The 15,811-nt window shown below is 45.8% G+C and overlaps 1 protein-coding gene across 5 annotated transcripts in view; it reads left to right on the top strand.

The window, feature by feature from the left end:
- The window catches only part of LOC135921677 (solute carrier family 35 member F3-like), a 244,997-nt gene that overhangs the window by 204,068 nt on the left and 25,118 nt on the right, over positions 1-15,811 (top strand). The window contains exon 1 of one of the 5 annotated variants that reach the window (XM_070535331.1): positions 7,154-7,562. The exons of the other annotated variants lie outside the window; for them this stretch is intronic. Within the exon in view, the coding sequence (XP_070391432.1) occupies positions 7,259-7,562 (304 nt within the window). The 5' untranslated portion in view covers positions 7,154-7,258. Of the gene's footprint in view, positions 1-7,153; positions 7,563-15,811 lie in introns of those variants that run through there. 5 annotated transcript variants of the gene reach the window in all.

The raw sequence follows: 15,811 nt of genomic DNA, 5'->3' as shown, positions 1-15,811 counted from the left end.
TTTTGCTTTGTGCATTCCCACAACCTTTTTCTTAATAGCTGAACACGAGGCGAAAAATCCTCAGAAATACTGAAAGGGGTCCCTTTGAGACGGCCACAGTTACTGAGAATCTTTATCTTGTCCCGCCCATCAACTAGTTTAAGTATGACTGGGCGGCACTTGTTTTCGCATGGCCTCCCAAGCCTATGTATACGCTCTATTTTAACATTAGGAATTTGTAGCACGTCCTCAAGGAATTTCTTAGAAACTTCCTGTTCTAACGTCTGGTGTTGCTCACCCTTTCTTTCCTGTAGCCCATAAAGAATTAAATTGTTCCGTCTGCTTCTGTTTTCCAATTCGTCCACTTTAAGATTGAGATGATCGACGGTTGTTTGTAATTTATCAACTTTACACGTGTATTCGGCGACAGTGACTGCGACATCATCAATTTTCTTATCAATAGAATTCAATTTATCTTCAAGCCGCTGGCTTGAAGAGCTCATGGTTGCCTTGATCTCGCGTATTTCATGCATTATGTTTTTAAGCATTTCATCCGTAGACGGCCCCGGATTCGATTCAATATCCCCGCAACATGAGATAATATCTACAAAGCACAAATACACATTCGTCAACATTGCGAGCAGCGGCCGTGGGCACGGCAAAATGAGCAGACAAGGGTCGTTACTACGGTAGCTGTGAATTTGGCGATAGTCGCTCACCTGGATGAAAAACAAGAGCGGATTGTTCAGATGCATTGTCCCGATACTTTCGCCATGCCCACTGAACGGTCGCTGTCCCTTGGCTGCTTTTATGTAGCCCAGCAGAGGTGATGTAGACGATAGGGGCGCTTCCTGTCCTTCGAACCACGTCGTCGTTGTGCGCAGGCCCGAAGTGTCGATATCCAGAGATTGTTCCGAGACGTTGCGATGGCGCCCATGCTGCAGTGTCGTCCCTTGAAGAGCAGCAGCAGGTTGATAGTAATCCATGGACGATTCTTGACCGGCACTCATCAGAAGCACGGCCTGGATGAAAAACAAGAGCGGATTGTTCAGATGCATTGTCCCGATACTTTCGCCATGCCCACTGTTCTCTCTAGTAGTTACTGTAGGAAGCTATATAGCACGTGCACTACTTGTTGATGAAATGAAACAAGGCCACTTCTTTATAAATAAATAAATAAATAAATAAATATATATATATATATATATATATATATATATATATATATATATATATATATATATATATATATATATATATATATATATATATATATATAAACGAGAAGAAAGGGGGTTAACCGAGGAACCGAAAGACGTTCCACGTCCCCCGCCAAGGTCTGTGAGTGGGGGCGCTGGCTAACACTCCCAGGGTTCTACTAGTACACATAAATACCCAAGAAAGTGGATGGGGAAACGCCGCCGCGGTAGCTCAATTGGTAGAGCATCGCACGCGACATACGAAGGTTGTGGCTTCGGTTCCCACCTGCGGCAAGTTGTTTTTTCATCCACTTTATTTCCAATAATTTATCATTACTTTATTTCATTTAATAAGCACACGCAATTTCCCCTATGTTGTACTTGGTGTCAGTGTTTGTTGGCTTCTCATTATATATATATATATATATATATATATATATATATATATATATATATATATATATATATATATATATATATATATATACATATAAACGAGAAGAAAGGGGGTTAACCGAGGGGCCCGATATTTATTAGTCATATAATGAGAAGCCAACAAACACTGACACCAAGTACAACATAGGGGAAATTGAATGTGCTTAATAGATGAAATAAAGTAATGATAAATTAATGGAAATTAAAGTGGATGAAAAAACAACTTGCCGCAGGTGGGAACCGAACCCACAACCTTCGCATGTCGCGTGCGATGCTCTACCAATTGAGCTACCGCGGCGGCGTTTCCCCATCCACTTTTTTGGGTATTTATGTGTACTAGTAAAACCCTGGGAGTGTTAGCCAGCGCCCCCACTCACAGACCTTGGCGGCGGACGTGGAACGTCTTTTTTGCCGCAGGCGTCACGAGAACGTGATCTCTTCGGGTGAAGGCAACTGGTCAATAAACCCACATATGCTACCTGAAGGCATCAATGTTGCGGATTCGAGACCCTCGTTAAGTAATAAACGAGAAGAAAGGGGGTTAACCGAGGGGCCCGATATTTATTAGTCATATAATGAGAAGCCAACAAACACTGACACCAAGTACAACATAGGGGAAATTGAATGTGCTTAATAGATGAAATAAAGTAATGATAAATTAATGGAAATTAAAGTGGATGAAAAAACAACTTGCCGCAGGTGGGAACCGAACCCACAACCTTCGCATGTCGCGTGCGATGCTCTACCAATTGAGCTACCGCGGCGGCGTTTCCCCATCCACTTTCTTGGGTATTTATGTGTACTAGTAGAACCCTGGGAGTGTTAGCCAGCGCCCCCACTCACAGACCTTGGCGGCGGACGTGGAACGTCTTTTTTGCCGCAGGCGTCACGAGAACGTGATCTCTTCGGGTGAAGGCAACTGGTCAATAAACCCACATATGCTACCTGAAGGCATCAATGTTGCGGATTCGAGACCCTCGTTGGCCGTGGCCAGGGTTCTACTAGTACACATAAATACCCAAGAAAGTGGATGGGGAAACGCCGCCGCGGTAGCTCAATTGGTAGAGCATCGCACGCGACATGCGAAGGTTGTGGGTTCGGTTCCCACCTGCGGCAAGTTGTTTTTTCATCCACTTTAATTTCCATTAATTTATCATTACTTTATTTCATCTATTAAGCACATTCAATTTCCCCTATGTTGTACTTGGTGTCAGTGTTTGTTGGCTTCTCATTATATGACTATATATATATATATATATATATATATATATATATGACCCTCTCTTCTGACTTCATCAACGTGAGAATGCATCTGTGTGGATTTCAGATTAGGCTGATTCTAGTAATACGTTTACACCGACTGGACTCATGGTGTTCGTTGGCACCCGCGGGAACAATGCTAAGCTGTGCACAAGTCAGGCGCAAAAATATGTGACACACTTTATTGCTAGTTCACGTCATTTCTAATGCGTTTAATTGTTTTGCTTTTCTTTTCTTTCCTTGCTGTAATATCTTTGAAAACTCGCCGTGGTAGCTTATAGTGGCTATGGCGTTGCACCGCTGACCATGAGGTCGCGGGTTGGATTCTGGCCGCCGCATTCCAATGGGCGCCGGAATGCCCAAGCGCTTGTGTACCGTGCATTGAGTGCACGTCAAGGAGGAGCCCAAGGTGGCCAAACTTGTCACAATTGAAAGCGTGCTCCAAAATTTGCAGGCAGTTTAGTTCAGTGCGCACATAAGAACAGCCGCCGTGGTTGCTTAGTGGCTGTGGTGTTGGGCTGCTAAGCACGCGGTCGCGGGATCGAATCTCGCCCCCGGCGGCCGCATTTCGATGGGGGCGAAATGCGAAAACATGCGTGTACTCAGATTTAGATGCACGTTAAAGAACCCAGGCAGTCCAAATTTCTGGAGTCTCCCTATACCGCGGTACTTCACAATCAGATCATGGTTTTGGCACGTAAAACCTGGTAATTTAATAAACTCATTAGAACGAAATACGCCTTATGGTCCTCTAGGCGTGACGTATCACCAATAGCGGTATCACATGCGCAAGTCAGCCGTCGATTATCTTGCATGAACAGTAATTGTCATGCCTAAATAGTTGTCTCTCGTGAGGGCTCACACCTGTTCATGACTTATGGGTTGCCGTGGCCTTCCCTTGAGCATGTGCAGGTAAGATTTGTGCCTTTTTCCCCCGCCATTATGCGACCTTTCAGTCAATAATAGGCGTTTCTGTTGCCCTTCTCGTATACTTGTGTCCATGTTTACACGCCTGCCTTATTGCACCAATAATCACAGGGTTTTGTGGAGACGTATTGGGTGAGTCCTAATACTTGTTCCAAAAATTAATTTCTGGGATTTTATGTATGATGTGATCATTAGCCACGTTGTAGTGGGGGATCTTCGACGAGTTTTTGACCACTTGGTGTTTTTTTAAGTGGCACCTAAGTCTAGGAGCACGAGCGTTTTTGCATTACACTCCAATTGAAATGCGACCTCTGCGGCAGGGAGTCGAACCCGCTTTGTCGTGTTTAGCAGCGCAACGCCATAGCCGCAAAGCCACCGCGGTGGGTAATTTTTGTTTAAATCTCGTAGACAATCCTAGGACAGTAATTTAGACCTGAAAAAAGAAGAAGGCATCGTTGCATCATTTAAGTTGACGTTGTCCAGCTTTCTTTTTTTTAATGTGTTCTTGCCCGATAAATTGCCCTATACATAAGATAGTCGCCAACCATTTCAATCGCCTTGCTTTGCTTACAGGCGTATGATTTTGTTTCGTTCTTGCACATTCATATTAAGGTTCTTTTTTTCAGGAACCAGCTGTTGCTAGATTCCGTCTAACATCGGTGTAAATCATAAACGTTTGAGAGTGCAGCTTCGCCCGGCTTTGGGCTCTAAAATTGGCCGGCATGAACCCCATATCTTATGCCTGCAAATTTTATCATTTCATGTGATACCAGTCACAGGGCCTCTCAATCTGAGCTGGTGAAGCGCATTATAGGGCGGCAGATAATTAAGTGGCGTGATGGATGGATGAAAAACTTTATTAGGGTCCTTTAGGGCGTGCACTAGCGCGCAGTGGGCCGCTCCCACGTCGGGACAGAGAGGCCGAGTCTCTCCGCCGCGTCGCGGGCGGTGAAATTAGGTGGCGTGATGAAATTAGGAAATTTACATGCATACGATGAGGTCAGCTGGCGCAAGGACAGGGATAATTTGAGATAAGTTGGAGAAGCCTTCGTCGTTCAGTGGACATAAGTAGGTGGATGACGATGATGACGACCACGGCGACTTTGTTGTTGATGATGATGAAATGCTCTGAAGGACACGTGCTCGTTGCTAAAGCTTAATATTGTAACGACGTGGGATCGGCGAGGACGCGGAGCAGCACCGCCAACAAAAACAATTTATCATTGGTCAAAGAGAAGCAACCAACAACATCTGAGTCGTCTCCATGCTCAACCCAAAGACCCGCGCTACTTCAACCTCATCCCCACTGGCAGATACCCGCGGCAATATATTTGTGCCAAGTATAGTTGTGGCATTTGCTGCCCCTTTAGAAAAGATTGATCGCCCCGATAATTGAGGCTTGTAAAACAGGGATGAAAAATTGCGCAGTCTTGTCAGTCTTCGTAGTACGGCTTCATACGAAGCACGTGAACCACCTTGGGTAAATACCGTCGGCGCTTTGAACAGTGAGAGCCGTCTATAGCGACTTCGTAGTTGACGTCACTGATGCGTCCGATAACTATGTAGGGCCCGGGTGGATCGCATAGAACCTGACGCATTAGAGCTGCATCAGGTTCTATGCGATCAGCCAAACGTAGTTTTAAGACCACAAGTAAAACCAATAATAAATGCAATTGAGCTTACTTCTGCGTGACAGACTGTTCAAAAAGTTAGGTTGTACTGTAGTGTTTCTTCGCTTTACGTTGTATTGCATATGTTATAGTAAGGCATTCTCACACACTGCTTGTGGCAAAGTGTCGGTGTTCTCGTAATTGTTTACTCACGTTGCATGTTTGAATAGCTTTTACATTAAGAATTGAAGCATAGTGACAAACAAGAAAACGAAACCAACCGTTCGGCGAACTTTGTCCACGTTAACATGAACTATTGTTATTGACGTAAAGCTACAATGTGTTTGATTGTTTTACCAGTTAAATGAGTGGGCTTAACTTCCCTAAGGAACATACAGGATGTGAGAAAAAGGCGAAACGGGGAGGTCAGTAGTGCGCCGGATTATTTTGGCCGCATATTGTTAATTTATATGCACCAGGAGCACGATAGAAGAGGCTTTTTGCAATGTTCCGCCTTCGGAACACAGTTGCCACCGCCGAGAATCGAAGCCTAGACCTTGCGATAAGCAGCGGTACACCATAGACACTTAGCCACTAAAGTGGGAAAAATAATTCTTCAACTTTTTAGTGGTTGCCGACCCTTTCACTTCTCCGTATGAGAGTACCTTATATCGGCAACGAGGAATTTAAACTAGAGGCTTCAGAACAAAGTGATCCCCAAGAGGATGAGAGGGTCTATCCCTTGAATTTTTATTTCTATATGCGGTTTAAACATTCGAAGACCTGTTCATTTGCAAGAAAACAAAATGTCCAGCAATATTTGTTGTTTATTCGTTAAACGAGCTTGGAGTAAAATTGAAAGGACGAATGTGAGGGTAACTGCCGCGCCACTCGTGTATAATCAATAGCCGCAGCACTTTCTATGTATTTGTGAAATATTACGCTGCAGTTATGTTCCTCGTATTGTCGCGCATAATCGTTGTACACAGTTGCAGAGCATACAGATTGTTTGCCAACGTGAGCACACATCGATGATTGAGGAACTTATGTGCGCCATGGAGGACGGGTCCATTTACATTTACGGCGACTACCTGGAAACCAGCGATAATTTATACATTTTCCGAAATGAAAAGTAGCGCAGAAAATTAACGTCACACGGTACTCGTTAGATGGTACCTGTCTACGCTATTTATTTGGGTTCCTTTACATCCTGCCAACTAGCACTCCACAAACTCAGTTCTCTAGAACAATCTACCAACTAGTCCGTGAGCGAATTCTTTCGATCGAGAGACACGCAACAAGCGCCCGCTCACGAGTGTAGAGCGTATACAGCGTCCATAGCGACGGCTCGCCCCCAGCTTGACCATCGGCCACTCGCCGGCGTTCGCTGCACCCGGTCTTTGGGGACAACAACGTTGCCAAGCGAAGGGACGGCAGCCTCCTTTCCTACCTCCACCTCTCGTCTCCCTCTGCCTGCACCTGGGCATCGATAACAAGCGTGGCATGACCGGTCCACCTGGCGGGACGAGGCCTGACCGGAAACAGGAAGCTACGTCACGCATGCTACGCGCCTTTCTCCCTTTTTTTTCGTGCCTGCCCCCTCATCAACTCGCCTCTCACGGCGCCGCGAAATTGTCGATAGGCGACTCACGGCGCGGGCCACTGCAGAACGCTTGCACATTTAGGGAAGTGGCCACGCGCCCCAGTCTGCTCCGGTCAGTGCGAAAAGCAAGGCGGGAGAATGTGAGCCGTGTGAGCCGTGACGGCGTGTTGTACGGGAACCGAAGCGGCCGCAGTAGTTGTAGCAGTAGTGGCAGTGGGTATCGTGCGTGCCAGCCCAGCGTTGTGATGTGCGTTCCAGCGGCAGTGCTTCTGGAGAGCAGCATGTTCAGCCTATCGCTCACCCAGTGCGCCGAAGGCAGCGGCTCCGAGACGGAGCTGTGCTCCGTCAGCGAACCGCTGCTCTGTTGTCGTCGCCACTCGCCTCGCGGCAGCGGAGGTGCTTCGCTGGCACCGTTCGTGGCCGAGTCGTCCGCGGCGGCCGCGTACCACGGGGCCAAGAGGTCCAGCTGGCCGAAGTGCTGCCGCCGCAAGAACGAGTCCAGGCTTAGCGAGGAGTTCGCGCTCTCCGTCCTACCGCTACTGCACGAAGGTGAAATCGCCGTAGCTTCTGGGTCACTGGGCCGTTCGACTGCGTATAGCAATTCTCGCGTTCGGGTTATATGTCGTTCTGCCACTGGAGCTGGAGGTCGTGGTCTAGATTTGCCGTCTGCGGTGGCAGCCACGCATTTTGATGGAAACGAAAAAAAGGGAAGGAATTCTGTAATTGGACAGAAATACATGTCAAATCACTTCATTTATTCGCGAGGAGTGGAGCGCTGGGACGGCAACACACGATGAGAAAAACGGACGAGCGTTTCTCTACGTGTCGTCATCTGAGCGCCCTCTTCAGCATCTCCACTACCATTTATCCCAATTATCCACGCCACTCCAGCCGGTGGAAATTAGAAGTCTTCCACTGCCCTTATCGGCAACTCTAATGTTTTGGTGGGAAAACATGAGTTAATCCGCTATTCGCTCTCCGACGTTGCTTGAACTCCTTGCACGAACGGCTGCCTTGGTGACTCGCGACTAGTCGATGTGGCTTTTATGGCCAGTGGACGTGGCGAGTGTAGGATTATTCGATACAGTGGTTGTAGTTCATATTCTCTGTGTGGGATGCTGACCAAGAGGTGAAAATGGTCCAGTGGTGAGAGTTGGGCAGTTTGTCTGTGTTTGTCTGATGAGGACTCCCTATGTTTGTGTAGTTTAGTGTACAGTTTCGGGAAGAACCTTAAAAATGTCGCGGCACTTATGCGGGTAAATCGCGGTGGCGATTAAGCTTTGGAGCATGCACACATATTTCCAGTACAGTAAATGTGAAGCTATATGTGAGGAAAAAATGTATGGAGATATATAGGAGGAGAACAATTGTTTAATCCATTGGAACTCACCCAAAAGCATGAATGAACTACGTTTATAATTATGGATTCCCACGGACCACAACTGAGTTCAGAGAGTTGGTGACTCTCCATGTTGGGCATTCTGTGGTTCCGAACAAGTCAGGCGACAGTAGAACCATCCGCGCTTTTTTATTTCAAGAGAAGTTGTTTGAAGTGATGCGCTCAAATAACTACAATCTCCAGAAATCCTTGCCGCACGTTGTGTCGGATGTGGTGGGGCAGCTTTGTTTGGACAGCTTACTGTCCTGTGACTTGCGAATGTAATAACAGGAAATGTCAGATGTGGAAATTTCAGTGTGTTAATGCGTGAATATGAATAACGAAGCCACACGAATAACGAATACAGTGACCATGAAATAGCACTGCTAAACAATTATTGTTATTTAATATTATTATTCGCTTTGCAAATATACAGTGAAAGCTCGTTAATTCGAACTTCAATAATTCGAATTTATGGATAATTCGAACTGTACGATTTGGTCCGGCCAAGCTCCACAGAAGTCTACGTATAAAGAAGTCCGTTAATTCGAACACGAGAAGGTTCTCTCACGGATAATTCGAACTACGCTCGCCTGGCACGCGGCCAGAGAAACGCGCCTACTGCCTACACACAAGGCTGTATTGCCTCCGAAACGGAGAGAACGGCGAGAGAAGGCAAAATTGGAAAAAAATCTAACCGACGCGGGGTCAGCCAGAAGGCAGCGGCGGCTGCCGCCTCTCCGTTCTACGTAACCTCCGAGACTTCTTGCCCGCTGCGAATCTCGGAGGCTTCGCAAATCTTGTACAGCGGTTAATGCTGTGCGGAGATGGCACGGCAAGCGCCAATACACAGCGAATCAAGTACGTCGCAGCTGCGCTTGCAATCAAGAACCAACGAATCAGGGCCTTCGCCACCTTCACATGTTCAGCGTCTTTGTCTCGGCAGTCTTCATCGGTTGTGCATCTCTGTTTTCAGCTTAGGAGGCATCGGCCGTCGCGATTCATTGTGATGGTGTTAAGCCTCGGCTAACGTTCGTTTCATTGGACATCGGTGGTGTGGCACAGTCGGACCCAGAGCTTCGACTCGAAGATGGCGTGTGCCCGCCGCACACGCCATCACTTTTTGACTCGACAAATTTCTGACATGCCCTACTGCTTCCAAATCGCAGTGTACTGTTGCTCTCCTTCACTTTCGTTAGTTCGAACTTTCGTTAATTCGAACTGAAGCGGCTTCCCCTTGCGGTTCGAATTAACGAGCTTTTACTGTATATGCACTAGACAGGAAAGGGAAAGCGAGGAGCAGGTTGCAAACTGCCACCGGAAGGGGCACGAAGCATTACTGGGCTCGTATTGAAGAAGCACTTAGAATGCTAGAGTGATTCGTTAAAAGCAGGCGCCCGGCAATAACGATAGCCAGCGTATCATTATCGAGGGCATCCGACCAGTGGTAAACTGTGTAGGTAAGAAAGCTTTACGAATTTGGCGCTTATTATTGTTAAAAAAAAAAAAGGATGGTAGCGCTGGCTTTCCGTCTTCGGGTCACGTTCTGGCAGGGCGTGTCGTAACCGACATTGCGCTGGCACAACAACGCCGCGCGTTCAGCGCTGGGCACGCACACTCGCCACTGTCTGTCTCGCTGATGCCGTGCAGTGCGGCGCAGCCTATCGGTGACGTCAGCCGGCGGGAATTTAGTTTAATTAAGCCGTCCCCCCAAATAACTGTATCCAATCGACCACCGACTGGGCTATCAGATTCTCGGCTACGTTCAACCAGCGCCTTGGCTCCTGTCGATGAGTAATTGCACTTACGTGAGCGGTGACCTTCGCGAACTTGAACCCCATGATTCTCGGTGACACGTTTATAGCCTCCGCAGCAATGCACGCTATTAATACGACAGGACGCGGTTTGTTTGTGACCCATGGCGAAGGCGCGCGCTGTGAGCACCGTGCAATTAAAGGCCGGGGCTCTCTCGCGTCGTCCCTATATATACGATTCCACGCCGGACGCAAGGCCACGGATAAGCAAATTGCTGTAACGCTACACGAGTGCTTTTGTTTCGCAGGACGCAGCTCCGGATACATTTGGGTCCTTCGTTCGCTTCCACATATAGACTGGAATCGGTGCCATTCAGGCACGCCACGCGGGCAATTCGATGGGGGGACCTTGAGCCCCGTGTATACACGACCCACTCCGCTCATGCGACATCGACCGGGGCCGCTACTCGAAATGCGACTGCGATGCTCGTCCGTCTGTCAGGCTGGTGGAAGCAGGGGATTCGAAGGAAACTTCTGTGGAGCCCCTTTCGGTATCGATTGACCTTGCCGGAACGGAGTTTCTTGTTTCGCGTGTGGCTGTGTTTACCCTCGCGCTTTTTTTTTTAATTTTTTCGCCCGCGTGCAGTGCAAGCTATCGTTATTGAGCAAGCGCTGCTTTTATGCATCGAAAACATACGGGGGTATACGTCTCTTGGGTAGCGCTCCAGTACAGGAGGCTTTCGACCGAGGAAAACATTCTCGTTAAAGTGCGAAACTAGGTCTCGGGACGCAGACGTGGTTGGCCGTGACCGCACGCTGGTGACTGATCTATGGTGTTCTTTTTTGTTGTTGTTGTTTCAAGGTCTTTTTCTGTATCTTGGTAGAATGCCCTGAATAACCGTTGTTTTCAAGGCAGTTATGGTTTATATAGCTCTTTTTATAACATCGCTTTACTTTTTGTCTGCACGTACAGTAAACGAAGTTGGCTTGCTGCTCGTTAAGGATGCCAAGGACGCTTTATACTTACCTTTTGTCCCGTTCCCAGGACGAACAGTCTAATGGTTAGAGCAAAATGGAGCCTCCGCCATTTTGTTGCAGACCGTTCGATCTTACAAATGCTTTCGCTTGTGACTCGAACATTGCTTTTTCATCGTCGTGACTATCGTCATAGGACACGTGGGGAAATCGGACGACACTCTTTCGCGCTGATGGCATAATTATTTGAGCCGTCCACGTTATATGAAGGTATTTAAACGAGCACAGCTGTGCTTTGTACTGGTAGTTGCTTTTAGTATGACGCAAGAAGCAAATATATTTATTGATCACATGGCAGCAGCCGTATATTAGTAACTTTATTCGAGTCGGCGGTCCTCTCTGCGTCGTGCTTAAACTTGGATTTAAAGAACAAGATACGTCAAAATGTCGACTGAATTTTCTGTCTGTCCGACGTTTGAGTTGTTTTGGAGAAATTTATATACGGAATCAACCAGCATCTAATAGTAATTTAACTGAAAAGGTATAACCGTGTTCTGGAAGTCAAACTTATAATAATTTTTCGCTTGAACTGAGTACGCCAAGGAGCCTAAAGCGTTTGTGCAAGCAACTTTCGCTTAACTCGCATAATTTCGTAGTCATAAAATGTATAATTTAGTGCAATTGCTCATAACATTTATGTTATATTATTCTTGATATTTTTGTTTTGATTTACGGCTTACATTTATATGCAAAACTTGAGGACAGCACGTCAGACAACTTTATTAAATATATTCACCACCACATTTGTCCTTAATAGCGGCTCATTTCGCATCACAGGTTAAATGTAGGCAAACCGGACGCTCGTCTGATTGAGCTTCCTGTTTTTACAATTACTGCTTTCTCTCCTTCTCCATGCGAGGCGCGTTTTCTTTTGTTTCAAGATGGAGAACCAATTGAAAATTATTCAGCTTCTCCAACGTACGCGAATGTTCGCCAGTGCTGCCACGCTTGGTTTGTCACACAGCTAGACCGTTACTGGATGCCGCTTTCCTAACCGCCCTTCAGCGTGCGGCTCACGATCCACACATCGAGTCACGAGGGTGCCAATATACTCGAAGTCTACGCCAGTGCTCGATCTATATATATATATATATATATATATATATATATATATATATATATATATATATATATATATATATATATATATATATATATATATATATATATATATATATATATATATATATATATATATATATATATATATATATATATATATATATATATATATATTCTGAATCTTGCTGTTGTCATGGCAACGTTTCTATTGGCGCAAACTCGTGAATACATTGTACGCAATTTAATCGCCCCTAGAACCAAAGGAATAATTGAAGCCGGCTTCCCCCCATGATGACTATTATTGCGGCGAAGCCACCCACGACAACAAACTTTTGGCGAGGAACTCAGGCACGCAAGGGAAAAACAATAGGTTGCGTGTGGCAAGTACCACACGCAACCTATTACGTACGCGCTAAAACACCTGTACGAGAATCACGGATCATGCTCATCGATGAACAAAAACACTTCGACCGCTTGTAGCTAAAAAATAAGTTAAAGAAATCGATGGATATGTTTGTATTTCTTCTTTGTGAGTTCAGAGGAGATGTTGTTTCGATGGGCGAAATTTAAGAATCCTTTCACGGTATGCATCGTTTGTCGCATTTGTCGACAGAAATTTATTAAACAAGAAAGCTGTCTCGCAGCTCAAACTAGACGGACGTTTGTAACGTCTGGGCGCATCTTATAGCTGTACGTACTAGGACGAAAAGCTGGGCAAGTAGTACGTATTCATAATGTATAAAAGCACATATGCTACGCAGAGCACACAAAATGAGGCGATGGCCACCGCTGGTTCACATATAAAGCTTTAACGGACATACTATGCATATGCGCATATGTATAAATTTTGGTCGTGGGCTCACTAAGAGAGAGAGAGAGAGAAATACAAGGCAAAGGAAAGAAAGGGAGGTTAAACAGAGATTATCTCCCGTTGGCTACCCTGTTCCGGGGGAGGGGCAAAGGGAAAGCTTTAGCTGTGAGTCAGCCGCTTGTCGCTGTCTCATTTTCTGCAGTCTGTGTAGTTTTTGCTCTTCTCATATATTATGCATAGTTATGCGGCATCGTCTAATGTGCATGTCACAATGCCATTTGTCGGTTCCTTGTTTTTCTGCCATGGGTATTTACGAGTTCCCCGTCGTTAGGCTTCAATTTACTGTTCTGCACTTAAGCAGGCTACGGCTATGTGGAGACCGTGTACCTTTTTTCTCTTCTCGACTGCCTACATTGAAGGCAGCAAATGAATTTGTTTGTGATGACCAATGTCACGATAGTTTGATCATCATCATCATCATTATCATCATCATCATCATCATTTATGTTGTATGCACGTGGATATCTCCCAGCAATCTCCAATTACCCCTGTCTGGTGTCAGCTGACGCTATCGTATGCCTGGAAGTTTTCGAATTTCATGACTCCGCCTAATTCTTTGCCGCTCTCGATTTCGCTTCCTTTCTCTTGGAACCGATTCTGTAGCTCTAACCAGCCATAGCTTATCCAACCTACGCACTACATAACCTGTATAGATACAGCTTCTCCTCTTAATGTCAACTAGAATATTGGCTATCCCCATTTGCTCTCTTATTTACGCATCGGTCTTCTTGTCTCTTAACATTACGCTTAACATTTTTCGTTTCATTGCTCTTTGCGCGGTCTGTAGCTTGTTTTGAGCTTCTTTGTCAGTCTCCAAGTTACTGCCCCAAGTTTTAGCACCGGTAGAATGCACTGATTGTACACCTTGCATTTTAGCGACAATGGTAAGCTGCCAGTCAGGATCTGATGTCTACCGTATGCGCTCTAGCCCTTTACTATTCTTATCTAAATTTCCTTCTCAAGATCAGGGTTCCCTGTAAGTAATTGACCTAGGTAAACGTACTTCTTCATAGACGCAAGAGGCTGAATGGCGATCTTGAAGTCTTGTTCCCTTGCCAGGGTATTGAACATTACCTTTGCCTTCTGCATATTAATCTTCAACCCCACTCTCGCTCTTTCTCGGTGAGCGCTCAGTCATCGATTGCTAGTCATCTCCAGCGTTGCTGAACCGGATAATGTCATCTGCAAACCGCAGGTTGCTGAAATATTCGCCCTTGATCGTCACTCCCAATTCTACCCAGTCCAATAGTTTGAATACTTAATCTAAGCATCCTGTGAATAGCATGGGAGAGATTGTGCCTTCCTGTCTAAGCCCTTTCGTGGTCGGCATATCTCCGCTTGCTTTGTGGAGAATTAAAGCAACTGCGTAGCTTTGAAGGATATTAGCTAAGAAAATCGAGTTACGCTTCCTGTATTCCATGATTATATTACGCGTATATTGGTTATTTTATTATAACCAATGCTTATTCACAGTTATTTACACGTGCCAATGTGTACATTTGTTATAAATGCCAGTGGTCCCATGCCGCAGGTCACTACATTTAAAGAATATGTTCGCGCTTAGGGCTAGTCAGTTCCAATTATGATATTGTTCTTGTTTGGTTATTTGTTTGTTTGGTTGTTTCCTTGCTGCACGATACTCGAGCACATAAATATGCTACATGAAATTCGGATAGCCAAGAATAGTCGGGGTGACAGTATTCAGAGAAAGCTTTATGGCACAGTCATGAGAGTGTTGGAGGCCAGGCCGTGCACAAGCCAAGCCGAACCTTTGACACCTTGGCACCTATTCTGAACAATCCAAAGTTATGCCTTGTTGTAACGTCTACCATTGCACCTGCTCTGCCTGCCTCACAGGTCGGCTACGCCCTTTCTTACGGCCTCAAAAAGCGTACTTGGCAGCATTCGACATTATGATGAAACTTGAGTCTTTGGACATCCCTTGCATTCCCAGGATATCTGTGGATGATCTTAATTCAGGTTCATATGATGGTGCCACAATGGGCTTTTGACACAGGCATTGCTTAAATTTTTGTGAGAAGGGATTTTAAATTACAGAGTATTCCTAAAAGGCTGAGTGCGTGCTTGCTATCTTTTTTTTTGCATACTGATCAATTGTACAATATTGTGCGTTTGTTGCGGAATTGTGGATGCCTGGCCCGTATTGGTAACGCGTCCTGGCGGCCACCCAAACACCTGCCTGAAGGAGCCCACACAGCGTCACGGTGTAAGAACTCTTATGATGTCTGGGTAGTGCTATGCTTACAGTTCGTAGGAGCTCGACACGGTGGCTAAATGACCGTGGCGCTCTGTTGCGGAGCACGGGGTCGCGGCTTTGTTTCCCGGCCCCGGAGAGCTCACTAGCTCACTTCGATCACGGCGGATTGCAAAAACTCTCTCATGGGCCGTCCTTTATCCCTGGTGGTCGAAATCAACTCGAAGCCCTCCACTTTGGATTTTGGCTTTCCCGAAATGCGGCATAGCTTTGTTCCGTTTTTTCTTATGTTCACCCGAAAATTCGGTTCTTTCTTTCGTCTTTCCTCCTCTTCTTCCTATTTACCATGTCTATGTTTCTGTCCCATAGTTTTTGAAGACAAGGCATGTGTTATGCCTCTTTCGATGACAGTTGCCAGCCTGCTCATTGCATTACTTTCTTCTCTCTCTTTAAGTTGTATATGTGTTCTCAAACCGAATAAGA

This window comes from Dermacentor albipictus, chromosome 3 (genome assembly GCF_038994185.2).
Source record: "Dermacentor albipictus isolate Rhodes 1998 colony chromosome 3, USDA_Dalb.pri_finalv2, whole genome shotgun sequence".
Classification (NCBI taxonomy): Eukaryota; Metazoa; Arthropoda; class Arachnida; order Ixodida; family Ixodidae; genus Dermacentor; species Dermacentor albipictus.
The sequence above is the reverse complement of the archived record's forward strand: the minus strand, read 5'-3'. Positions and strand labels throughout refer to the sequence as shown.